At 43.5% G+C, this 27,390-nt stretch overlaps 1 protein-coding gene across 2 annotated transcripts in view; it reads right to left on the bottom strand.

The window, feature by feature from the left end:
• Positions 1 to 27,016, bottom strand: part of ENTREP2 (endosomal transmembrane epsin interactor 2) — a 458,153-nt gene extending 431,137 nt beyond the window's left edge. For both annotated transcript variants that reach the window (XM_075006820.1, XM_075006819.1), the window contains exon 1: positions 26,380 to 27,016. In XM_075006820.1, the coding sequence (XP_074862921.1) occupies positions 26,380 to 26,622 (243 nt within the window). In that variant the 5' untranslated portion in view covers positions 26,623 to 27,016. The remainder of the gene's footprint in view (positions 1 to 26,379) is intronic.
• Between the last annotated feature and the right edge of the window lie 374 nt (positions 27,017 to 27,390).

The following is a 27,390-nucleotide window of genomic DNA, read 5'->3' on the forward strand; positions in this document are numbered from 1 at the left end:
TATATGCTTGTGTATATCCAAACTGTTAAATCCCTTCTGACCTCCATGAGCCCTAAATTCACACACACTTGAAAATTTGAGAATTTTTGTTCATTTTAGATGGACTTTTTCCATCCTCAGTGATGTAGGCTACAAAGATGAATCATATATCAGAAATTAATTAAAACTCATGTTCAAAACTCCAAGAAATTAATTAAAATACTTTCTGATTCATACCTACAGTCTTCCAGTGTGGAATTCTACTTCCATAAGCACATACATACTCCTTCTATTTTAATGTCAGAATGGTGAATGTTATTGTCTCCTTGTATCTTTGTCCAATTACTTTTCATTTATCTATCCGTCCCATGGCGCCAATGATGATTATGACTAAATGCCTTAGGCAATATTATTCTGCCACACCAGATACTATCCACTGGGAATTTGTTCCTGATGCCTGTTCAGATATTTAATTTTTTCAGATGCTTCATTCACAGTAAATTGGGTTATGGGAGATGATCACAAGGTCCTTAATGGACAACTGAAAAATGTTATGATGGATTTAGTAATTCATTTATATAGCTCTTCATTGTGTTTGCACTGCCAACAGGTCTTTCACAATGAAAGGTCGTCTCTCAAAAGAACAAATACTAAAATGTCTAATGTACTTGCTGCAAAAGGGATTACAGGACAATGTATTCAGAAATGCTGTTCTTGGGTTTATTTATAACTTAAAGGAGAAACTGCAGACCTTAGACAGTGGGGCCAACAGCCGCCACATGCCCAGGAGCGAGGTGGGAGGAGACCCTGGCTCCCTATTCCCAATGGTGGATGGGGGATCTTACTGCAGTAAGCCCTGTCCACCCCTCAGGTTCTCTCAGAGCTGCATGCTGAGTGGTGGCACAGCACCACCACAGCATCTCAAAGGGGCCTGGATGGAGCTCTGTCTGCCACCACAACTACTTCAGCAGCAGCAGATGCAAACAGTGCTCTGGGACCCTTTGAAACGCTGGGCCCTGGATCAATTCCCCCCTCATTCCCCCTGTCAGCAGGCCTTACCTTAGACTTAGTTGGAACTTAAAAATTTTGACTGATCTAGCTACATGGCTCAGGATTCTGTAAGAAGTCATGCCCTGTGAGATGTCATTAGGCTGACCTAAGCCCGGATGTAGATGCAGCTAGGTCAAAGGAAGAATATGTCCACCTCTCAAGGAGATGCCTTTACTATAGTGATGGAAAATTCCCATCTGTCACTGTCAGGTTTCTATTACAGTGCCACCCGAGGCATAGCTCCAGCTGTGCCTCTATGTTCCTGTAGTGGAGACATGCCTAGGTAAGAAAATATTTACACACACACACACACACACCCCACACACAAAAATGTTTGAGGGTTGTAGCTAGTTGCTATAAACAGTGCTCAATCATCCTCAAGAACTCAAGTCCAGGCTTGAAGGTGGGAAATTCAATTCAGCATTTGACTGCATGAGAAAGTTTAGGGGTTCGGTAAAATATTCTGTGGGCTCAGATTATACCCTATTAAGGAAAACTCAAGTCAGGGTTTTAAAAAGAAAGCAAGCTCCCTGCAGAATTCCTTGAGGAAATTATTCCGTTCACAGGGCTGTCTCATTGAGCATCCGGGCTTGCTCTCACTCTGGAAAGACAGCAGAGCTTGTCCATAGGGAATGAATGAATGACTCTGTATCAAACCTGCCCCAAATCCTCATCACCAGGGCAGCACATGCATTTGGAATTGTGGATCCAGGGCCTTTCCTCGGATACAGCTGCCTGTGGGACAAATTCAGCCTCACCCCAAGAAGCAATCCAAGAAAGCTAATTTAGCATGCAACCATATGAATCATTGCACCTAATTCACATAGGACTGAAAGGGGATGAAAATGAATCTTCCCTTCTGTATGTTCCCTTAGTATGCCTGGTCCTTGACACCTCTCCCAATATGGATTCCAGACTATGTGGGAGTGTGATGGAACAGAGATATAAGTATGGCTGGATGTCCAGTCTCAGGCTGATGTAGGGGATAACTGCGCATACACAGGGTCCCTTCTGTATATGGATCTAAGGGGCGTGTAGCCAGTTTGGGGCTCCCAGAAGGGTTCCTCTCCTTCTGGGTTAGTGGGAGGCCATCCCGCCCCACTGCCACAAGTACCCAACAACTCCCAAGTCACTCATTGAGGGGGTTCTCACCTTGCTTCAGGTGGGTGAGAGGCAATAGTTCAAAGCCCCCCGCCTCACTTCAGGCAGGTGCTGGGAAAAATTAGCTCTCATCAGGGCCTAGCCTGAGGTTGGGGTAACAGCTAGCTCAGGGCGGGGTAACAAATCCACAGTCAAAGGAGCCCAGGCCCTAACTCAGGGCAGTGCAGCAAACAGCCCAAAAAGGAGCCCACGCCCTGGTACAAGGTGGGGCAGGCCCAGGCCCTAGTGCAGGGCAGGGGCAACAAACACAACAGTAGAGACCAGGCCCTAGCACAGGATGGGTCAACAAACAGACACAGTCTTTAGGTGGCCCCAGGCCCTAGCTCAGGGTGGGGTGGCACGCATCCCAGAAAAGAGCCCAAGCTCTGGAGCCAGGCAGGGCAGGGCAACAAACAAATGGTTCAGGAGGCCCCCAGCCCTAGCTCAGGGCGGGGCAGCATGCCCACAGTTCAGGTTGTCTCCTTACCAGGAAAGCCCCAGCCCCAGCTCAGGGCAGGGCAACCAACCCAGTTCCCGCAGTTCACCCAGTTCCACGATGGTCACAGACACTTTGCCTGTGCTGGTGGAGGGGGGAAGACTACCACCCAGCAGGTGGGTGGCAGGGGGGACGCAGGCCCACCCACTCTACCACGTCCCAGCCCAGGGGCCCTGGTCGCAGCAGCACACTCTGCTGCACGGGTGAGTGGGGAATCCACACTGCAACAGGCTGACCCAAGGTCCTTTAACAGTCCTCTTACCGCTGGGCCACTCCCAGTCTCCCCCGCCAGCAAATACCCCTTGTCCGGACCACTTCTCAAGCTCACAGGGTTCCAGGTGGCCTAGGGGTTCCGCACCCTCAGGCTGGCTCAGGGTGGAGGCTGAGGGCAGTTCTCCCACCACTTCAGGCCGGCTTGCAGTACAGGCTGAGGCCAGTCCACAGGTCAGTCCTCATGGTCCAGCAGGTCTTCTACAGGCTCGTTCTGCTGGGGGCCACAGGGTGTCAGGATCGGGAAGGGCCCAGGCAGCCCAACCCAGGCCTGGGGCTCCCTCAGAGGTCCACAACCTCCCAGGCTGAGAGCCCAGAGCTGTCCTCTGGAGGCTGGCCCCCAGCAGAGTCCTCAGCCTCCCAAGCAGGGAGTCCACAGCTATACTCTAGCTCCACTGGTGGCTCAGCCCCAGCTGAGCCCTCAGCCTGGGCTTTTCTAGGCCTGGCCCTACCACCTGACTTCCAGTCAGGTGACTGGGAGGGGCCAGACTCCATACAAAATGGCTGCTGGAAGGGATCCTCCCCTTCTAGGTAGTGGTGGGGCCACTCTGCCCCAATGCAGGCATCATCTGGCCCACTGCATGCATGTGGGTGGTTGTGTTAAAAAAATTAATTTAAAAAGAGCTAAGTCACCACAGATCAGTCATATTTCACATACCCTGTTCCAGGTCATATTTCCAAAAATGACTGTGTCATTATATCTTTGTGGCAGCAGGTTATGAGTAAACAGCTGATTTTTTTCTTTTGCTCATTATGTGTATTTAGAATTAGTATGTTGTATTAAATGTGATTCTTCCTATTAGAATCCACGTTAAAAAGTGACCATACAAATACTCTTTTAATATCTTTCTCTCAGGAAATTCCTTATCATTTTTCTCTCTCATTCTTTTATATATTGGATGCCATTTTCATCTTTCACTTGAGGCAACTACACTGTAACTAACCAGATTACATTACTACTTGTACTTGGCACACCACGTTCTTGTATTTGTTAGTGCCCCCTCACGATTTTTCTTTTCACGCAAAAATAGTAATTTACTGAAAAATTCACCCTTTCAGTGCATTAGTCAGTCATTTCTTCAAGTGTTTTCAGATGTGCTACAGAAAGATCTTGCCTGCCCCTTACGCAGAGAGAGAAGACTTCCTGTGGCCTCAGCATTTGCCAGTGTGGTTAAAAACGTTACCTCAGTTAGAATTACTAAAACCTTGCAATAGTATTTTTCTTATTATATTTTAGATCAGAATGCATTTTAAAGATTAACAACTTAGAATTTACACTCCACTTCATCTATTTGATGGAAAACCAGACGTGACATTGTTTAGGGCTATTACAAAGCTCTCGCTCTGCTAAATTAAACAGTAATAAGACACCGGGACCAGACAGTATTCACCCAAGAGTTCTGACGGAACTCAAAAGTGAAATTGCAGAACTACTAACTGTAGTTTGTAACCTGTCATTTAAATCAGCTTCTGTTTCAGAAGACTGGAGGATAGCTAATGTGACGCCAATCTTTAAAAAGGTCTCCAGAGGTGATCCTGGTAACTACAGGCCAGTCAGTCTGACTTCAGTACTGGGCAAAGTGGTTGAAACTCTAGTAAACAGAACTGGCAGATATGTTGATGAACATAATTTGTTGGGGAAGAGTCAACAAGGCTTTTGTAAAGGGAAAACATGCCTTACCAATCTCTTAAGAGTTTTTTGAAAGGGTAAACAAGCATGTGGACCAGGGGGATGCTGTGGACACAGCGTACTTAGATTTTCAGAAAGCCTTTGAAAAGGTCCCTCACCAAAGGCTCTTAAGCAATGTTAACTGTCATGGGATAAGAGGGAAGGTTCTCTCTTGGACTGGTAACTGGTTAAAAGATCAGAAACAAAGGATAGAAATAAATGTCATTTTTCAGAATGGAGAGGGGTAAATAGTGACATCCCCCAGGGGTCTGTACTGGGACCAGACCTCTTCAACATATTTATAAATGATCTGGAAAAAAGGGATAAACAGTGAGGTGGCAAAATTTGCAGATGACACAAAACTATTCCAAATAGTTAAGTCTCAAGCAGACTGTGAAGAGCTATAAAAGGATCTTAATAAATTGGGTGTTTGGGCAACAAAATGGCAGGTGAAATTCAATATTGATAAAGGCAAAGTAATGCACTTTGGAAAATATAATCCCAACTATACATGTAAAATGAAGAGGTCTGATGTTGCTGTTATCACTCAAGAAAGATCTTGGAGTCATTGTGGATAGTTCTCTGAACACATCCACACAGTGTGCAGTGGCAGTCAAAAAAGCTAACAAAATGTTGGCAATCATTAAGAAAGGAATAGATAATAAGACAGAAAATGTTATATTACCTTTATATAAATCCACTGTGTACAGATGTGGTCACCCCATCTCAAAAAAAGATACTGGAATTGAAAAACAGTTCAGAAAAGGGCAACAATAATGACTAAGAGTAGGAACATCTGCCATATGAGGAGAGATTAATAAGACCGGGACTTTTTAGCTTGGAAAATGGATGATTAAGGTGGGATATGATAGAGGTATATAAAATCATGACTTGTGTGGAGAAAATAAATAAGGAATTGCTATTTACTGCTTCTCACAACACAAGGACTAGGGGTCACCACATGAAATTAATAGGCAGCAGGTTTAAAACAAACAATAGGAAATATGTTTTCATACAACACACAGTTAACCTGTCGAACTCCTTGCCTTAGAATGTTGTGAAGACCAAGACTACAGCAGAGTTCAAAAAAGAAATAGATAAATTCATGGGGGATAGGTCCATCACTGGCTATTAGCCAGGATGGGCATGGACAGTGTCCCTAGCCAGGGAATTGATCACTTGATGATTACCTGTTCTGTTCTTTCCCTCTGGGGCACTTGGCATTGGCCACTGTCGGAAGACAGGATACTGGGCGTGATGGACCTATGGTCTGACCCAGTATGGCTGTTCTTATGTTCTTAGCTATTACCTAGAACAGTGGTTCTCAATATTTCCAAACTACTGAATGCTCTTCAGCAGTCTGATTCGTCTCAATACCCCCATGATACACCTCACTTAAAAAAATATTTGCTTATACAAGCAGACATAAAAATACAAAATCACCATATTATTGAAAAATTACTTACTTTCCCCTTTTACAATATCATTATAAAACAAATCCATTGGAATATAAATATAGTACTTACATTTCAATGGAAAATATACAGAACAGTATAAATAAGTCATTGTATGAAATTTTAGTTAGTACTGACTTCACTAGGGCTTTTGAAGTAGCTTGTTGTAAAACTAGGCAAATATATAGTTGAGTGATGTACCCCCAGAAGACCTCTGCATGCTTCTAGAGCAGGGATGAACCAACTTTTTATGTCTGGCCCCACTTTTAGGCCCTGCAATTAGCTGCCCCCGACACACACATACCTGTGGGAGGACCATAGGAAAGGTACAGGGTGGGACACTTGGGAAAGAGATGGTATCCTCAAGAAGAGGGTGCAGGGAGACTCTAGGGGGTACTCCAAAGAGGGAGAGGTGCTGGGGGGTGGAGAACCCCATGAGGATATGTAGGAGACTCCAGTGATGCCCCAAAGTGGAGGCTGTGCTCATTGGGAATGTCTCAAATGGAGGTACCCAGGGGCTCAGCTGCATCACCGCCTCCACCTTGTTGGCATTGTCCGTGCTGCACTGTTGGGCACAGAACTTGGTGCTGATGTAGAGAAGGGAGGTGGTGACCCCAGGCTGCACCACGTTGACAGACAGCACTGATAGCAGACTGAAAGAAGCCCTGCTCCCCAACAGGCAGCAGCACTTGTTCCACACTGGCCTCTTGGGGGTGTCCTGGGGGCTAACATGACATGGGCTGAAAGGACCAATGCAGACATCTTACTGAGCTGAGAACTCTCCAGCTGCCCCTGCTGCCTGGCTCAGGTCCTCTTCACATTCTGATTGGCCCAGTTGTAAAAGGGAGGGGCGTTCCCTTGTCAACAGCAACAGTTGAGGAAGCAAAGAGCTGGGGAGGCAGCAGAAGCCCGGTGGGGGCGGGGAGCCAATAGCACTGTCCACCCCTTACAAAATGTCATGCCCCCACTTTGTGCAACCCTGCTCTTGAGGTGTGTGTAACTCTGGTTGAGAGCCACTGATCTAGAGGAAGGATGGTCCAGTGACTAGGGCTGTGATGGATGGGAGGGCTACTACCATTTTCTAGACATCCCACCTATTCAGTTAAATAAATACTTGCAAAGGGTATAACCTAGAGTCACTGAAAATCTCCAGGAAGTGTGAGCCAATGGGACTCTCCAGCAGCCAGGTGACCCCATGGGAAAAGCAAGAGAACTCTGACTTGGAAGCAGTGATAGGCCTGGCAGTCTTTTTGTGTGACCAGAGGAGAGATACCAAGATTAAATGAACCAGGTATGGAATCTTCCAGTAATATCCTAGAAAGGACTGAATATTGGAACAACTGATATTTGAGTAAAAAAGGGATGTTTAATCAGACACAATCAGGTTATATTTTTAATTTTGGGTTTGGTTTTTGGGACTTTTCCAGCTAATTTATGTAATCTCCCCCTCCATGCACTGCAAATTTAAAACTGAATCCCAGGGAAATAATTCTCTGCACTTTAATCTACCTTTTACAGTTGGCCTGTAATACCTAGCAACTAGGTATACTTATCAAGTATGTCTTCTTTTTTAATAAAATCACCTTTTTAAAACCATGATCTGATTCCTGCGTCTTAAAAGGCAAGAGGGTGTGTGTGCACATGTCTGTGACTGAAATGTCAACTAATGAATTTATTAAAATGCTCATACTGTTGGATTATTTACAGAAAGAGCAATGTATATTACAACAACAAATGTGCTATGACAGTTACATTCCTGTTAATATTGCTATTATAAATTTGTCAAGTATCATTAGTGTCCTACTCACATTTGAGCCTCCACATTCATCAACTCAACAATGAAAAAATGTAGTATTTTTGTGTTTATGGGCCTATCTATACCAAACAAATAGCTAATGTATTAAAATTAAAGTGCTGAGCACTGCATGATAGGTCCATACTATTAATTTGACAAGGATTTTACTTTTACAGAATCATTCTATAAAAACATAGGATAAAAGATCCTCCAGATGTTATACAGTACATACTGCAGTTTACATTATTACAATGGATACAAATTTCAATTATGTGAGTACACAACACCATTAGTGGAGTTCCAGAGGAGAGAAAAGCTTGCACAAGCAAGTTGACAGTATAACAGCTGAACAAATTTGTTTGAGTTAAGTGCTTTTTAAGATGATAATATTACACTTTCTAGTGGAACTGCCACAGGAACAATAGTGTGTATTAGTACTAATCAAGACCCCCTAAACAAGGTCACAAATAATGCTATAATTAAAGTCTCCCCATTTCCTACCACAGAGTACAGTCACTCACAAGTGCACACAACAGCTCAAACAGGATGAAATTCTGCCTTGTACCAAAGGCCCCTTGGCACCATTTAAGCCCGGTAGGGGCATCTTATTTGGAGTATATCATGCCGCTGGACGGAGAGTCTGTCAAGCTTGTGGATCAGTATGTGTATCTTGGACAAGCATTGAAAATGGACAGCGAAGCAAGCCTAGAGTTGAACAGGAGGAGGAAGTCAGGTTGGATTGCCTTTGGGAATCTGCATAGTGTCTTTGTTGATTCCAAACTTTCCACTGCCTTGAAAGCATCTTTTTTAACACCAGTATCCTTCCAGTAATGCTACATGGCTACCAAACATGGAATAGGATGCTTACGGAAGAATCAAAGCTGCAAAACATCCAAAGAGCAATAGAAAGACACATGTTGGGTGTAAGTAGGTTACAGCATGTTACTCTTGATGATTCGCCTGCAAGAAGTGGCATCAATCCTATCATCCAAGTTACGTATGACCAGAAAAGGAGATGGGCTGGTCACGTTGCAAGATTGAGACACAACAGACGGACAGCACATATACTCCACTGGTGTTCATGAGACATGAAAAGAATAAGAGGAAGGCCCCCCTAACATGTTGGGTGGATCCTTGACGCAGGACTCATGGAAGGACAGGAACAAGAGTTGCGCAAAACAGGACAATGTGGAAAAGTTGCAATCTACATCAAGGGCGATGAAATCATGGCTTTTTACAAGTATTACAAAAAAGTGGAAGCTTACCATATCTCCTCAATACTGCTCCACACACTACCTGAGAAGATAGCAATGGGTTAAGCTGGGGTAGAAACAGTATCAGACTGCTGAACTCCAAAACAGGCCTGCTGACAGGAGTTCCAGGCCCCCAGATCAAACAATCAATGGCCTCTACTCCCACTTTCCTTGGCCAGAGCCATAAGCCCTCCCTCACCCACAGAAACCAGAAACGCCATCCCTCAAGCAGAAGACTCCCGGTTGACCACAGCCCTATCCCCCACCTGTCCAGAAGAGATCACAGAACAGGAAGGGACCAATAAAGGTCATCAATTCTGTAGGCAAGGACAGCAAACTGAAGCAAATACTCACCAGCAGCCACATACCACACCCCAGAGTCATTAACTGAGGAACTTATCCCAGCAACAAACTCTGTTGCCAACTCTGTCCACATATTTTTGCAAGTGACACCATCACAAGACTTAACCACATCAGCCACACCATCAGGGGCTCACCTACCTGCACATCCACTAATGTGATGTGTGCCAGCAATGCCCCTCTGCCAGGTATACTGGACAGCCTCTGCACCAAAGGATAAATGGACACTGATCAGACATCAGGAAAGGTAACATAAAAACAAGTAAGAGAACACTTCAGCCTTCTTGGATGCTCAGTAGATTTAAAAGCAGCCATCCTTCTAAAAAATCAAATCAAATCAAGACTACAAAGAGAAACAGCAGTGCTGAAATTTGTTTGCAAATTTATCACAATCAAATGAGAACGGAATCAGTACTCAGAATAGTTCTCGCTACAGAGACAATTTTCCCTTTCTTGATATTCACACCTCCCCACCAACTGCTGCTAATGAGCCACATCCACCCAGACTGAACTGGCCTCATTAACACTGGTCCTACATCTGTGATTTCTACTCCATGCATCTGAAGAAGTGTTTTTGCCCATGAAAGCTTATGCCCAAATACATTTTTTTAGTCTATACTGGGGTCAACAACCTTTTAAAGGCAAAGAGCAAAATTTGATCTTTCGACCTCTCTCTATGGGTCCAGCTGGCCAGTGACACTTTTTAATGTCACTAACAGTCATACTTACAACAGCTTCATTAATAAATAAAGATGCAGATATTTACCATTTAGGTGGTGGTTGGTAGCATTTTCTGGTCTTTTCTTAATCCACAGGAGGAAAGGTTTGAGCAAGCACCATGAAAGAATGCAGGGAAAGGGTTAATCCTTAACAAAGACAAGTCACAGCAGGGGGTGGGTCAGGTAAGCCAATAGGGGGGAAAGAGATTTTTTAAACTGAGAACACTTGCTGTCTGAGGGGTCTTTTGTCTGTGTGGGTGATGCAGAGGAAAGACATATGACTTCTCTCAAGCAGTTGGAATGAATCCAGTAAAATATCCTGACCGTCTCAAAATGAGCCATAGATATGAAGTAGAAGGGAAATGGTATAGTTAGAGGTGACCAGGTTAGGGTTATTTTGAATTTGGTGGGGACTTTTTTTTTTTTTTTTGGTAAATTGCTTGGATTAATGCCTTGATTTTTTCCCCCTGTAACTTTTAAGATGAATCACGGGGAAATAATTTTGTGCTGCAACTGGTACAAATTTATTTTCTCTTGAATAAATTACATCTTTTTAGCAAATGATTTGATCCCTGTGTTCAAGAGGAGACTCTGTGTGTGTTCAGGCCTTAGATAAGAAAGGTCAGCTACTAAATTACAGTTCTGTGTGTCTAGGCTCTCTCCTGAGGGAGGACTAAGAATTTAGGGTACCCCACAGGGAAATGTCCTGAGTGTGTCTTCCTGGGTTGGGGGTTTTTGTCCCCACTCAAGTAGCAGTGGTGATTACGACCCATCAGGGTCAGGAATCTGTGACCTTGGGGAGCTTCTAAAGCAAAGCCTTTTACAGCCAAGGTATTTTTTCAAGATTTTGCGGGACCCTACTTTCAGAGCGGAGAGCAGACCTGACAGCAAGCTCCCAATTGCATGGGGGAGGGAGGGTGGAGCTCAGTTCCCACCTTGCATACCAGTGAAAAATCAGCTTGTGTGCCACTTGTGCTGGGGATTGCTGTACCCTGGTCTATAAGGAGCCACATGACTCCTCGTTGTTCTGAACAGACATGTTTCCACAGAGCAGCTTGGGTCTGTCTGAGGAAGATAGCAAAACCATGGGTAGGGCCAGCCTCAGACCCCTTAGTCGAGGGGCAAGGAGACCTCAGGGCTGCTTCAGCCAGATGACTTAAAAGGACCTGGTGGCTTTCCTGGCTATGACTACCACAGCAATGCCTGGAGCTTCCAGGCCCCTTTAAATTGCCCTGGTCCCTGGGCAATTGCCCCCTTTGCCTCTTTCTATCAGCAGGCCTGCTCCAGAAGCACTAAACACAACACTTGACAACACATGACAATGGTCATTACTACAGCAGAGTTACAGATTTACTCTCTGACCACTTTTCATGGGGATGGTATTTTTTTCCTTAGGCCTTGTCTACATACAAAAGCTGTGCTGTTTTAACTATACAGGTATAGTTCAAGCTATACAAAGCAACCAGTGTGGATGCAGTTATATCAGTATAAATGTGCTCATTGCCATGCAGAAAGGGAAATATGCTATACCACAATAAAGCACTTTTATACCAGAAAAACAGCACTCTCACCAAGGTTTTACTACTTAACTCTTCTGGTGTAACCAAAGATATAGGAAATAACTCCAAATTGGGAGCTCGTTTATACCCAGATGCAGCCTTATTTCTACCTTAAACCTTGAATACAGCAGACAGAAAACTGGGGTACACACATACTGCAATTCGTTGTGGGTGTGAAGCCCAGTGAATGTCTACAGTAAATATGGTCACACATTTCCAGAATGCAATAAGTCAAAGGAAATTGAAAGTCAAGTATAATATTTCATTCTTAGTCAAAGTGTTCAAGTCAACCACTCAACCTTCCACTGGGCATCACAGTCAAAAATAAACAACAAACCATGCTTGTATGGCTACACATGGCATGAAATAGTTCAACACTATTTCAAGTCTGTCTAGAAAAAAAACAAAACTTGAAAACACAGATCATTTATTATTCTGTTGGGATGCTAGAATAAGCAATTTTTATGCTTTCTTTTCCTATGAATGCCCCCGACACAGTCCCCAACCACCACAACATGCAGTATGTTTCTGCCCATTCCTTTTCAAAAGCTTCATGCACTGCATTATATCGGGTTTTCAAATCAACCTGCATGACCCAGTATTCTTCAGCCTCTGGATGATCAGCCTGCAGGAGGTACTCAGGAGCAGTAAAAGCAGCTCCGTCACCTGCAACAAACAACACTGGTTTCTATTTATCTTCTAGTCTTCTGTGCCACGAAGAAAGGAACTCAAGATTACACTTGCACCATGCTTGCCCATGCAAACACACTGAGCACTGCTATCGCCTAGAGTAATATAGAATTTAGAAGAGACACTATCAATTCCCTTTTACAGGTGTTAAATTTTCCATAATGCTTTAGAATCAGAAAGTGACATCCTTCCATCTGGCAAACTGCATAACACAGAGGCTACCGTTATCTCTGCTCTCCCTCTGCTCTCATATGTGACAGATTAATGCACAGGTCCCTAGAGCCCATGCTCAGGGGCCCTATCCAGTTTGCAGATTTACAGGTTTCCTTGTGCTCGGGCCTCTGCTAAATCCTAATCCACCACTGCTTGTGTGCGCACTATGGCTTCCATGCTGCATGCACTTTATATGTTAGTTCACTCAATCAGGTAAGAGAAAAAACAAAGCAGCCTTGTAGTTCTCTTATTTCCCACTGAGAATCCTGAATACGGAAATCTACTTCCTGTGCCGCATATTTGCACAGCATTTATTCAAGCGTCCTTTCTGTCAGTACCCTCTACCACCTAAGACCACCAGGAAATGCACAGGATATTCTTGATGTTCCATGGGACATGATAGAAAGGATTCTGTGCTGGAGAGCTTCTCCTTGCTCCTCTGACTGACTTCCTTTCATTCCAGTATCACATTTCTGAGATCATGGAAGGTCTCCCCTTCAATCTACATAAAATGTACAAACCCTACATAGACAGCAGATGAGAGAGGAGATAGTGTATTGGAATTTCAAAAAAAAAATGTTAAGGGTGCCATAAAGGACTATATTCTGCACTTACACCCTAAGGCCTCAACAAAAAACATGTTTTTTCCCCCCAAACATGTTAACAAAATTGAGTTTGCATTTTAGTGGAACTCGTTCATCACAAAAAGCTCACTAACACATGTGAAGATATGCAAACAGATCTGCATCCCAAAAGGGTTTTTTTAAAATCATCCTAACCCAGGGGGTCTTCAACCAATATAGCGAGAAGAGCCATTTTTTTTCCAAATTCAGTTACAAAATCAATACTTCGTGTCACAATAAACGTAAATTAATAAATAAGGCCAAACCATACTTTTTGTAACCCCTTTTTCAAGAACAGTGCACACGCAGTGATTTGTACCAGTTAGAAAGTTAAGTTACCCCCATCTCCAGGCTTCACCCGGCTCAGCCTGCACATCTGCACCCTATCCCCAAGCTTTACCCCCATTTTATCCCTCATCGCCAGGCTTTACCTCTATCAGTGCCAAATCGCTCCCCCACATCCCCAGGTTTAATCTGCCTCAGCCACCCTGCTGCAACTTGCCCACTTCTCCTGAATCTTACTTGCCCACCCTCTGCTCTCCCCCCACGAGTTCTGAGTCCCCCCACCATCCCTCCCGTCCCGCTCTAAGGTCTCCCTCAAATTTCTCAGGCCAGAAAGTGCCTGCAACCTTCCCAGCCACTCCCCACCCAGCAGAACTGGCACTGGACGCAATGGTTCCTGGGGCCAGGCCCTGGGGAGCTGACCTTGCACCGCCAGATGCAGCTTCAGGTTTGGCAGCTGCTGTGGAGTGAGGAGGAGCTGGGGGGTGCTGCACTGCCCAGGAGGAGGCACTGGCCCCACGGAGAGGGAAGCTGTGTTCGCAGGAAGGCCCCCCAGCCCACTTCTTCCTCCTTAGCACAGCTGGGCATCTCTAGCAGGGGCAAGCACAGGTGCACGGCTCTGCAGGCAAAGACTCAGCAGCCCCTCCTCCTGTTCACTTCCCCCACATGCAGCGCAGACACCTCCCATTAAACGAATTCAATTTTAGTTCCATTATTTCAGCAGGGGCAGTGCAGGGAGCCGCAAGAGGAGTCAGCAGCAGCAGTGCCCAGAGCCGCAAATTACTCCTTAAGGAGCCGCACTTTGCCAACCCCTGTCCTAACCTAACCTGATTGACATAGGATTTTTTTTAATCGAGTGAATAGCTTGTCTACATGAGAAGACTGCCCTAGTTCAATCCTGAAACGGATTTAGTTAAACCAGAGCAAGCCCATGGAGCAACCTTATTTCAGTTTAAAAGTGGTTGGTTGTTTTTGTTTTTTTTCTTTCCCTGTTATCTTAATTGTGAACAGGATTAAATTTAAGAGGCTTAAAGGCAGCCACACAAACTGAAATGACCACAAATGGATTTGTACTGATTTAAGTGAAACTAGTACAACTTTCTTAGGTAGACAAAGAGCTGTTCCTGTTCCCAGCTGTCATCTGGACAGAGACTTTCCGGAAATCATTTTCAAAAGCAAAATTTCACAATGGACAGCAAAAGGTAAAATCACTAAGCCAGTTTGATATTCTTGCCTGTCCTCTCTTTTTTAAAACAGGTATTTCATGAAAGTCATGGTGCACAAATGTAAAGATGCCAAGACACATGAAGAACAGTTATGTATCCCAAAGACTTCTCCCTGAGACTCCTCACAACCGGAGGAGTCCCTTTCGGCATGACTTTGATGCTTGAAGTGATGTTGCTTGGGTTCATGTTGAAGACAACGTTAGCTTCAGTGTCACTATCAGTGCTGATTTTGATGGTGGTGCTAGTGCCAGCTCTTACTTCACCTCTGTCCTCTTCGCAAAGATTTTGGACATCGCTTGTCTAGGTGGTGGGTTACTAGGTGATGATGGCTTGCCCAGTAACAGAATTCAGGTGCTTGTTTCCTCCACTTCTAATGAGGCCTCCCCGGACTGTTTCAGAAGACCAAGTTTTAAGCTTGTATCTTGCAACTGGAAGGTCCTTACAGAGAAAGATAAACATATGGAGCATCTGCTTGGGATACATGGTTCCCCCAGACAGAAGAACCACTTATGGTGTCCATCTCTCAGGGAGACTTAGTCCAGTGAGGAACGGACAAGCAGAGTCTGAACCTCTTATTAGAGAAAGCAGGGGGCGGGGGGCTGACCAAAAAAACTTGGTCCAGATGGTTTATGGAAGTTGAAAGAAACAGTCAGAAATGATTCCAGTGATTTGCAAAACACTCTGAAAATTACCCTGAATAAGAAATAGTTCAGACATTTGCCATGTTCAGACTTGTTGCCAAGGAGGATAGAAGTGGAACTGTGGGAGGATCTTGGACGCCATTCCCTTAATGCCGTTGCATGGGAGAATGAGGTGTCACAAGGTGCATGCCCTGGTGGACACTTCTAACAAAAATAAATAGAAGTTCAGTCTTGAACAACATGTGCATGCTAACCCTATAGGCTTCACAATGGCACTTACTCAAAGAAGCCACTACGATAACATTTAAATACAAGATATGTAATAGCCAGACAGGTACTGGAGAAATAACATTTAATTGACTTCACAGATTTGGCAAAATCAGTGCTAAGACCAGAAGTTCAAAGTAAAGAATACAAGAAAAAAATTGCTCATTAGTAGCAGTTTGTTGAATTTCCCTTTCATCACACCCTTTACTTCCATAAGAAATGCATTAGAGGCATGCTTTTCTCCTGCTCAAAACAGAAAACCCTGTTTCCCTTGAACTATTAATATCATTGCCCTAGTGACTCCTTTACTTCAAATGACTATCCATACAATAAGTAAAATTCTCAAAGGAAAGGGAAAAGGTCATGGAAGGAAAATTTTGCTGCTGTAATGGAGAGGAAATGAGTACGACTTATAATAATCACTAAGGTCAGGTCTACATTAAGGGAGAAAATTGATGCAAAATATGCAACTCCAACTACATGAATTGTGGAGTTGGAGTTGACATGCCTTACATCTATTTTGTGTGCTGTCTCCAAGGCTGCCAAAAGAAACTCTCCCTGCGATGAGCTCCAGGCTCAGTGATTAATTTAGCAGGTCCTTACTAGACCCACTACATTGACCCTGGAAGATCAACCTCCAAGTATCGACCCTCTGCTAAGTACAGGTTGAAACTCTCTTGTCCAGCATCCTTGGGACCTGACCAATACCAGATGAGAGAAATTTGCAGGACCATGGAAGGTCAATATTGTCTAGCACATTACCAACGCTTCCTCTGCTCACTGGGCTTTTAGAAGACATTTGGGGTAAATTACAGCTTATTAACAGCACAGAACACTGAAAACCAGGACTGGTGTCTGTAAACAAACTTTATGGGACCATGAAAAACTTGGCCAAACCCATGATAAACTGTTGTCTGGCTAACTAAAATCTTGCTGGACTATGGATGTTGCTGGACAAGAGTGTTCTGGCTTAGACAGATTCAACCTGTACAGACAAGCCCTAAGTCTTTTTATAGTATATTTCTTTTCAGCCTCCATCTTCTCTATCACAATTTTATGCAAAGATGTGCTAAAGCAATTTACTGCATGTGTGAGAGAAGAAAGTTTGCATAGTAGGACCAATACAGAGCAGTACATTTTTTAAGTTAAACTACGCATATAGAGTAACAGAGAGAGAGCCGTGCTAGTCTATATATTATCAAAACAAAAAAGCAGTCAAGTAGCACTTTAAAGACTAACAAAACAATTTATTAGGTGAGCTTTCGTGGGACAGACCCACTTCTTCAGACCATAGCCAGACCAGAACAGACTTAATATTTAAGGCACAGAGAACCAAAAACAGTAATCAAACTTGACAAATCAGAAAAAAATTATCAAGGTGAGCAAATCAAAGAGCTCACCTTGATAATATTTTCTGATTTGTCAACTTTGATTACTATTTTTGGTTCTCTCTGCCTTAAATATTAAGTCTGTTCTGGTCTGGCTATGGTCTGAAGAAGTGGGTCTGTCCCACGAAAGCTCACCTAATAAATTATTTTGTTAGTCCTTAAAGTGCTACTTGACTGCTTTTTTACTTATATAGAGAACCCCCTCTCCAATAATGCATCAGTGTTGGAATCAAATCTATTTTATAATAATGCCATTATAGAATAAAGAGTATTCTAAAATCCACCCAACAAGTTTCTATCAATATATGCTTGTCTCCCAAATACAGAAACATTTTCTGTGTGTTGCACATCTTACCTAAAATTGCACCGAGGGGAAGGTTTGCACAAGTCACTTTGAAAACCTCCCTTGCAAATTTATCACACCTTTTACCTCTTTCTTAGCAATATAAAAACATTTTATAAATTTCTGAATATATAACACCTTCAAGGTTCTCATCTACTTTCAAAACGGGATAAGGGCAAAATCCAGCAGACTTAAGGATGGATTCAAACAGGAAAAAATACCCCATTTTAGGAGAAATTTGGGAGCCGTACTGGCGCTCAACAACATTGTTCTCAAATATGTACATATACTAAGAAAAAAGAAACTATAACCTGTAATTTGCCTATTTCTTCAACGAAAAACACAGCAGCTACAAATATAACTTGAGCATCCCGAATGAAAAAAAAAAGACTACATCAAAATAGATAATAACAATCTGATTAATTATTTCACAGTTTCATTCATGCCCTGCTAGTAATGGAGAAGCCCCCATCTATGAGATGTGATTTTTTGGGGATGCTGAGAACTAAAAGGAAGGGAAGTTTATCTCTGTAATTCCCTGGTTCTAAAAAAGTTCAAGAAAGGATTGCAAGAGCAGAGACCCCTCTCCTATAGTCCCATAAAGGTAGTTATTGTCATGGTTCAACATAGGAATTAGGCATTAAATAATATACTAAATATGGTCAACAAATACATTGTGAATGGTCTGATGAAGACATTGTAGGCCAGATTCACGAGTACTTTCCATTACCACTCTGCTGACAGACAGTAGCCATAAAATAGTTTATCCGTGTAATTAAAGCAGCATTTACAACTACTGTACATCTCCAGAAAGCCAGAGTCCAGTAGCCAATCTGGATTTCGTTGGGTATATTCTGAGAGTTACAAAGCACCATTTGCAGTTATCACATCATATATATATAAACCAATCATCCAAAATGCTTTGGATTTGAAGAACTGAGAGTGAATAAATATTTTCTCAAACATCAGCTAACCAAAAGATTCTAAAGTCTCTCGTAGAACTTCAATGTTGACATGTTTCAGTATTTCAATAATTTATTGGAGTAGTCTACTTTTAACAGTCATTTGACAACTTTTTTGATCATCATCCAACTAGTAATTAGTTTTTCATGTTATTAGAAATACAAATAAGGTCTTTATGTTCATATACTGGATATTTTTAACCATATTATCTTTTCCCTGCTGAGGGAAGTAATGAGGCTCTACCCTACAGTGCCTTTCTGACATAATTAATAAATGTGGAAACACAAAGTCATTTGCAACATATATATTTTTGCAATGCTGTGGACCCAGAGATGTTTTTCAAGATCTGGGGCACAGTGGTAGAAGAGAGGTTAGTGCCAGTTTTGGTCTAATGCTAAAGGAATATACTGTTGTTAATCGTTGTTTCACTATCAGATCACAAATATTAAGCTGAAATTAATAAAACAGACTATAGCTCAAACACAATGCTTGAATTTTTATTACTTGCCAGTTGTAAAGAGCCTTCAGGATTTTTCTTTTAAGTAAAAAATATATTTGCTCCTACAGTCCAGGTACACTTGTGCCTTCCCCTCCTTCTAAATCTATTTCTAAACTTAGATTCCCTCATCTTAGCTAGCTGGCAAAATCTTGAAAGGAGGTTTGAATTCCTAAAAAAAAAAGAAAAAAAAATACCCAAAAGAAAATATGAATAAGAAAAAAGGCAACAGGAAATGACAACATAATAGCAAAGCTGGTGCAAGCAGGTGAGGAGCACATGCCAAAGGTGATGTAAGCTATTTAACTAGAATTACAAACAAGAGCAAGTGGCGAACAAATGGGGGGAAGCAATTATAATGCCAAACTATAAAAAGGAGATAAATACAGAAGAAAAGCATTCAGAGACCCATTGTGGAGGAAAATGAAGCAGTAAATGTAAAAGACTGGTGTTGAAGAATGGAACTCGTGAAAATGACAGAAAAGAATCAGACTAGCCACTATAGCACTCAGAAAACTCTGCAAGATCTGGAAGGCTAAAGACATTCTGATAAAAACTAAAATCAGTGCATATAAAAAAACTGTCATGCAAGTTAGAATGTTGGAGTACAAGGAAAGCCAACAAATGACTGATATTGCCTGCAGAAATGACCAGGCTGAAGGAAATACTGATTGTTTCAAGAAGGAAGACAATGAAAAAGAAATGGATAAGAAAATGGCTAAGACGAAAAAGCTGATTCAGCAAATTAAAGAAAGATCGTTGCCAGGTTTAGGCAGATGGCTAGAACAGAGCTGAAAAGGACTCCACACATGGCAATGCATTCCATTACAGAGAGCAAGCAACAGAAAGACTGAGGACATGTTGGATAGGCACAGAATAGAAAGATTTAGAAATAAATGAAGCCATGTAGCTCATACACAACAGAAACTGGTGGAAAGTCTTCATCTGGTCTCACTTGTTGCTGCTGAGCTAATGGACAGGAATCAAAGCAGAAAGTTTTCTCAGACAAAACATTCCAAATGCTGGGAAGTCATTTGCCCCAATTAAAGGCATAGTTTTCTAAAGGGATTAGAGGATGCTCAACATGTTCTTGTACCCTTCTTTTAACCAGTCTTACAAAGTACAGGAGTATGGCAGTCATCCTCTGCACTTATTCTGGATAAAACTAATATGAGTTCCTTACTGTTGCGTCAAGTGTTGTTATAGCCAGATTTGTTCCATACTATTAAAAAGACAAGGTAAGTGAGGTCATATTTTTTAATTGGACAAACCTCTTCTAGTGAAAGAAACAAGTTTCTGAGCTACCCAGTCCTCTTCCTCAGGTATGGGAAAGGTATGCAGAATGTCACAGCTAAATAAAGAGGGAGCAGGTTGGTTAGCATAAGTAGATAATATAAACCATAAGATACCATTCAAGGTGAAGAGGCCAATCTCAGTACCTTTCCCAGACCTGAAGACAAGCTATGTGTACCCCAAAAGTATGTCTCTTCTACCAAAACATGTTGGTCCAATAAAAGATAATACCTCTCACACCCTGTCTCAGTGATTTCTCTATGGCCACATTTACACTTGCCACCTGCTTTCAGAAGGGGCATATTAATGAGGCAGTTTGAAAGATGTTAATGAGGTGCTGACATGAACATGCAGCACCTCATTAGCATAACAGCAATCACACACAATCCGCAAGTGCCGTTTTTGGGCCACCACCACCCTTGTAGACGGGGGCCTTTCGAAAGGACCCCCCTGACTTCGAAAGCCCCGTCTTCCTATTTGATTTTAGGAAGAGAGGCTTTCAAAGTCAGGGGAGTCCTTTCGAAAGACCCCTGTCTACATGGGTGTCGTGCGTTCTGAAAACAGCACTTTTGAATTGTGCACAGCCACAATTATGCTAATGAAGTGCTGCATATTCATGTAAGCGTCTCATTAGCATCTTCTGAACTGCCTCATTACCATGCCCCTTCTAAAAGGGGGAGGCAAGTGTAGCCACAGCCTAGGAAAAACTAACACTGTAGCTAAATCTTTGAGCAAGAACAGTTAGGGAAAACCCTCTTTAAAATGCATTATTATTTTGCATACCACAGAGAAATAAGAATTGTGTGTTCAGCTACTCATTTCATTTGAGATTTCACTGTGGTAGAGAGTTCTTCCAAATCCAACAAAGACAAAATTAAACTGTCATGTTTTTCTAAGGAAACAAGAAATATGGAAGCTACATCCTCTTGTCCTTTAGCTATTTTTAAAACTGAAGACTCAGTATCTTTGTGTAAAAACTATTAGACTGCTCCTGTCTGAGTATCAGCATGTATTCAGTCAGAGATATTGAATTCTAACGGGCACCTTTTATTAGGAAAAGCTATTTCACCAGGAGAATGATGAAGCACTGGAACCAGCATTGCCTAGGGAGGTGGTGGAATCTCCATCCCTGGAGGTTTTTAAGTCCTGAATTGACTAAGTCCTGGCTAGGACGATTTAGTTAGAGATGATCCTGCTTTGGGCAGGGGGCTGGACTCGATGACCTTAAGAGGTCCCTTCCAGCCCTAGGATTCTATGATTCTGTGATTCTTTTGTGGATACTTTCCATCAGCACCCATTTCTGATATAACTTCCTTCCAAAAGGGTAAATAAATTTAGAGTAGCCCGATAAAAATTCCAGAACTGGAGCTTGAACATTAAGGAAGAATTATTAAGGGCTAGAGAAACAACTACCTCCATTTTAGTACAGAGAACTTTTGTTTGCTGGTAGTTTATATTTGTAACCGAGTTTGATTGAAGATGAAGACTGAAAGAATATTTGAATTATTCCCTTTCACATCTTTACCTAGCTGCTTCTTTCAGCAAAAAAAATGTTGCTCTTGGCAGGATAGTTTTTCAGTTGCAATGCTATGTCTTACTTCTGTTGAAAATACTAGAAATATCTTGTAAAATACTGGATGAGGCTGCACATGTGGCTATTTTTAAGTGTCTGGGACTCTGAAATTAACCACATAAGAAAACTGTTTGACATTTAATTTTTTAACAGCTAGGAATAAACTTAAATCATCCCTTTGACAAAACCTATTTTCAATCCCTGGTGGAGACTTGCTCAGTAAAACAGAAGTGCAGTATACAAAAAAAAAAAAATTGAAGTGTTATTGAAAAAAACAAAACATGCTTGTTGAATTCTACAGGAATACATTAATTTAAATTCAATACCCATTTAATCCATTTGCAGTAACTATGACAGCTAATGTTTTTTAGCACTCACTTATGAAGTACCTCAAGTTTTGTGTCTGCTACTGGTTCATAACACATTACATATGTTGAGTAAACATTAATCATGCTAGCCCTGTGCACAGTAAGGTTTAACCAGACTAGCAACAAACATGCTTCTTCCATATGGCACATGGCATGGAGGATGGCAAAGGAAACAAAAAGAGTAAATTATCCCCAAAACTACAGGTGAGGAAAAGTGATTATAGCATATTCCATGGGACCTCCTAAAAGCCCTTCTGCACAAAACCCACAGGCACTTCACATAAGAAGTTGCACAAGTCTGATGCTTTCTAAGCAGTATAGCCTGCATTTAGAATGGAGGAATCCCAACCACTGCTACAGGATGGGAACGCACTGGCTAAGTAGCAGTTCTATAGAAAATGATTGGGGATTACAATGGATGAGACACTAGATATGAGCCAATAGCGTGCCCTTGTAGCCAAGAAAGCTAATGGCATACTGGGGTGCATTAGTAGAAGCACTGCCAACAGATCAATTCCCCCTTATTCATCACTGGTGAGGCCACATCTGAAGTATAGCATCCAATTCAGGGGCCCCATTACAGAAAAGAAACAGATGCACAGAGGAGAAAACAGCAGAGGATGACAAAAATGATTAGGGGGCTGGAGCACATGACATAATGGGAGGTTGAGGGATTTGGGCTTATTTAGTCTACAGAAGAGAGAAGTGAGGAGGGATTTGATAGCAACTTTCAACTACCTGCAGTGGGGTTCCAAAGAGGATGGAGAAAGGCTATTCTCAGTGGTGACAGATGACAGAACAATGAGCAATGGAATTTTTTTCAACAAAACTCGCCGCACATCCACACACAGAATGAGTTTTGTCGGTAGTCTGTCATCAAAGCTTGGCACTTCTGCCAAGAACCTTCTGCCTCTCCCAGATGAGAAAGAGTGCCTTTGTTGAAAGATTCTATCAACAAAAAAGCTGTGTGGATGTTCTGGGGGTGGGGGCCTTCATAACATTACATAGACAGGGCTTCCAGGACACTGGGCAGCTCCGTCCGCTGTGCTTCCAGCTGACTGTTTTGTTGAGAGAGCAGCTGGGAAGTTTGGCCGCCATGACAACAGAGTGGATTGCCGTTTCGATCCTCTTTAGTGTATGGCCGTACTCTGTCGTCAGATGTTTTGTCAGAAAATCTCTTCTGACAGAAATATCTGTCAACACATGCTTCTAGTGTAGCCGTAGCCTAGGAGAGTGGTGAAGGTCTGGAATGGGTTACCTCAGGAGGCAGTAGAACCTCCTTCCACAGAGGTCTTTAAGTCCTGGCTTGACAAAGCCCTGGCTGGGATGATTTAGTTGGGGTTGGTCCTGCTTTCAGCAGGGGGTTTGGATTCTATGACCTCCTGAGGTCTCTTCCATCCCTACGGTTCTAGTAACTCCCCATGCTAGTATTTGATAACCTTTCTTAGCAATGTTGTGAACAGCTCTCATAAAAGAACTGTAGCACATCCCTCTCGAAACAACTGACATAGTGCTGATATCATTGGTGACCCACCACATCATCACTGCATTAATACCATAGTTTGGTACTATTTGTATATACCATTATGCCACGGAAAAGTGGTTCTAGATATGTCCTAGAAGCAGATGCTGAGTTATAACACAAAAGAAATCATACTTATGTACTGTAATTGTATGTAAGTCAAAACATATAATAGCACTACTGTCATCCAACACTTGTCCCCTGCCCACAACTACAGTCACACATACCTTGTGTTTCCTGCAATATAACAGCAGGGGATTGCGGCAGGGGGAAGGAACCCTTTATTTTAAAAAATAAAACATATTGTCTGTTAAGAAGTTATTTGTTTTGTATTCACTGGTTGAACTTCACATTAATGGAAGTGATACTCATTAAACTCAGATAAAAGATTAGATGCAGCAATTATTTGCTGGAATACATAGACAAATTACATAACTCCCAAGCCTGATAAAGTTGTCTGGTCTTCAGAGTATATTTCTATTTAAGTGATCAGAAGATATTAAACTAACATATTATCGCTATGAATTGTGACATCTCCATTTACTGCACTACTTTAGTTTCCTATGCTCAGTCTCAAATACAGTAGTGTGATGACTATAGAGTTCCAGTGATCAAGGCAAAACAACATTCCTTTTCTAAAGTATAGACTCAGTTGCCATAATGCAGGGGAAAAAATAAAAAACGTCTCTAAAAAGCTGTAGAACACAGAGCTTTTTCTCCCTGCCAAGAAGCTAACTTGAATCAGAATACACAAAGTAAATAGTTTGTGTTGAGCATGACCACTTCTGCCAGACATTTAGTGAGGCTGATTTGGGCCTGAAGCAAATACCAGTTTGTTTTCTGTACAAATACTTTAAAGCTGCAAAAACTCTGGTTTATTAAGCATTATTACAAAGTGTTAAAAACATCTTGGAACCTACACCCTATTAAATGAAATGAAGCAAGACAGAGAGTCTGTTCAGTGATATTAATGCCCTCGTACCCTTTGGTTTCAACACTGATTTGAGTATTCCTATTTTGCTCTAATGAAAGGAATTTTTACATCCCAATTGTTATGTTACAAATGCAAACAGAGTATAGATTTAGGCCAGCTGCCCAGATCAGAAATATCCTGAAATTTTGAAACACCCTAACACAGCATGACAACAAAACTGACAATAGGGCAAAGGAAATAGCCAGTGAAAGCAGTTAAACACATTCTTACACAAAACAGGCTGAACATGTTGGCTGAATGAACTACTTTGCCAGATCTTACCTTACTTAGAGAGCAATAGTCTTCTAGCTCGTTAGTAATGTGTTTTAGTGAATCTCCTCATTCAGCAAAGTTAAAGAAACACAATGGTACAAATTACATTTCCCCAAGGGAACAGTGCAATTGCTTTCTGCAACAGTGAGGGTTTGTGTATCACATGTGTATGTTAAAATCTGTTCCTGCTGTTCTAATTTCATTTTATTACTTCCAACACAACCTGTCTCGTAGTTACATTTTCATTCGGGTGTAAACCTGTGCCAAAAACTTGCGAGGCATCAGCTCATAACTATGGATCTATGGGCACTGAAGGCAGAATTCTTCAGGTTAGAAGTCAAACTTATGCCACAGTAGTTCCATAAAACCTGAACCCAAGAATAACAACAAAGTGATAACTACGAATCTGTGTGATACCTTTTTTTAAAAAGCCTGTGTTTACAGAGCGATTCAGAACAATTTATAAGTTTTTTACTGCTCTTTTCCACATAAGCCAGATCAGATTTTTGATGGCATCTCTGCTAAGCATGGCTACATCATGTCACATCTCACATAAGAAAAGAGAGAAGGAGAAGTAAAGGGGAGGAAAGGAAATGTAATTATCACAGCTAATCAGAGTATGAAACCTTGCGTATAAAGTAAGTGCTAGTGGCTCTTCCGGCCAAAGTACAGCATTGGTAAGAAACCACTTCTCCTTTACATGAAGTTCTTTTCCGATACCATGTCTCTTCCAGCAAATCCTCAAATGCAAATGTGGAGATAGCTGGATAGAGATTTTATGTGAAGTAACACATTCATCATTTGAATATTTTATCTTTTTTATCCCTTTTGACATGATGAGTATTAGGGAGTCAATCCATCTACTCTACCAATTAACGTGGTAAGAGTCTTTCTCTTCCAAATACTTTTTTCAACCCCCGCCCCCCAGCATTTTAAATTAAAAATTGGCAATTCCTACATACTTCCTATTATTAACCTCAGGCCAAATTTTATTTTTTTATATATATATACACTCACACATATATATGTAAATGGGCAAAATATAAATCAGGTCTTCAGCATGGAAATCACAGTTTACCAACGGGAAGATGAATAGGGTTTTTTTTCCTTCAGATATTTTCCAACAGTATTTACCATTTGCAGGCATCCCAAAGGCAAATTTACCTTCTCACCAACAGACTCCCCTGAAGCAGGTAGAACTAGGGTAATCATGAGCCACATGCACTACTACAGGGCAGGAAATGGAGAGGTGTCTGCTCACACACACGCACCACATACATACCCCCAAACGGGCAAGGACCACAGCAGCTCCCCCACCCCGCTGAACCGTGGGACAGACACTACTATTTAATGAGGGGGGGCTGTTTATGCCTCTCTGGTGCACAGTAAACTTAGTAGGTTTCGCTCACACACTGAAGTTGGTGGGGGGAGGGTGTGCCGCCCTTGTCCCCTATTCTGGCCGGGGCAGCCACTCTTCGCCAGGCCAAGCGGCGGCACTTACCGAGAAGCCGGCCCAGAAGGGACAGGAGTGGCGGACCCTGGCCGACGTGGTGAGAGCCAAGGCAGCGAAGCTGACGGCCACGATGAGGCATCCGAGCACCATCTGGGAGACCCCCAGAGCCAGCATGATCCGGGAGCGGGTCCGATACTCCCGCAGGCGAGACAAGCTTCGGGACAGGGCGGCCGGGCTGAGCGAGCGAGCCCCTCCGGCGGGCTGCAGAGCGCTGCCCCCGGCCAGCGGCATCCTGAGCCGGCCCCGCGAGCTCGGGGAGGGCGGACTCTTCCAAGGCGGGCAGCGGCCCCGCTCACAGGTGCGCCGGGGCTGCCCAGTGGCCGGCGGCGCTCTCGGCGCGGCTCATGCCCTGCACGGCCGGCAGCGCTCTGCGGCGGAGCCCGGCTCCCCGGAACGGACTCACTTCGCGGGGCTACTCAGCGCAGGGCCCGGGCCGAGCGGCACTCGCAGTCCCGCCCCTGCTCATGCCCCAGTCGCCGCGCGGAGCCGCCGGGCAGGAGCAGTCCATTCCCGGCCACTCCGCCCCCGCTGCCGTCAGCGCGCGGCCCAGGGGCTCGGCGCTCCCCACCCCGGCCGAGCGGCACCGCCCGCAGGCATGGCCGGTGCACCAGCCGGGCTGAGCGGGCAGCGCCGCCGCCTTCTCTTCGGCTGCTGCCGCACGCGCCCCCCGGCGGCTGAGCGGGCCAAGCCGGGCGCGCGGCTGCAGCGGGCTCAGGTGCACGCGGCTCCCGCGGCGAGTCTGGTTCGCAGCCCGGCGGCCGCGAGTGGCTCAGGGGCGGCAGAGCCTGGCTCCCGGGCGGGGCCGCCAGGGGTTGCGTGCGGCCAGCGGCGGGCGGAAGAGCAGCCGCCGGCTCCGGAGGGAGAACGGCTTGTGCGAGGCGAGCAAACCAGGGCTGCAGCAGCGGCCCCGCGAGCGGAAGAGGTGGGGGAAGGAGACAGTGCGGCAGAGGAGCCGCGCGGGCTGCCGGCAGCAGTGGCACAGGCCCGAGGAGGGTAGGG

Source organism: Carettochelys insculpta, chromosome 12 (assembly GCF_033958435.1).
Source record: "Carettochelys insculpta isolate YL-2023 chromosome 12, ASM3395843v1, whole genome shotgun sequence".
In the NCBI taxonomy this organism is placed as follows: domain Eukaryota; kingdom Metazoa; phylum Chordata; order Testudines; family Carettochelyidae; genus Carettochelys; species Carettochelys insculpta.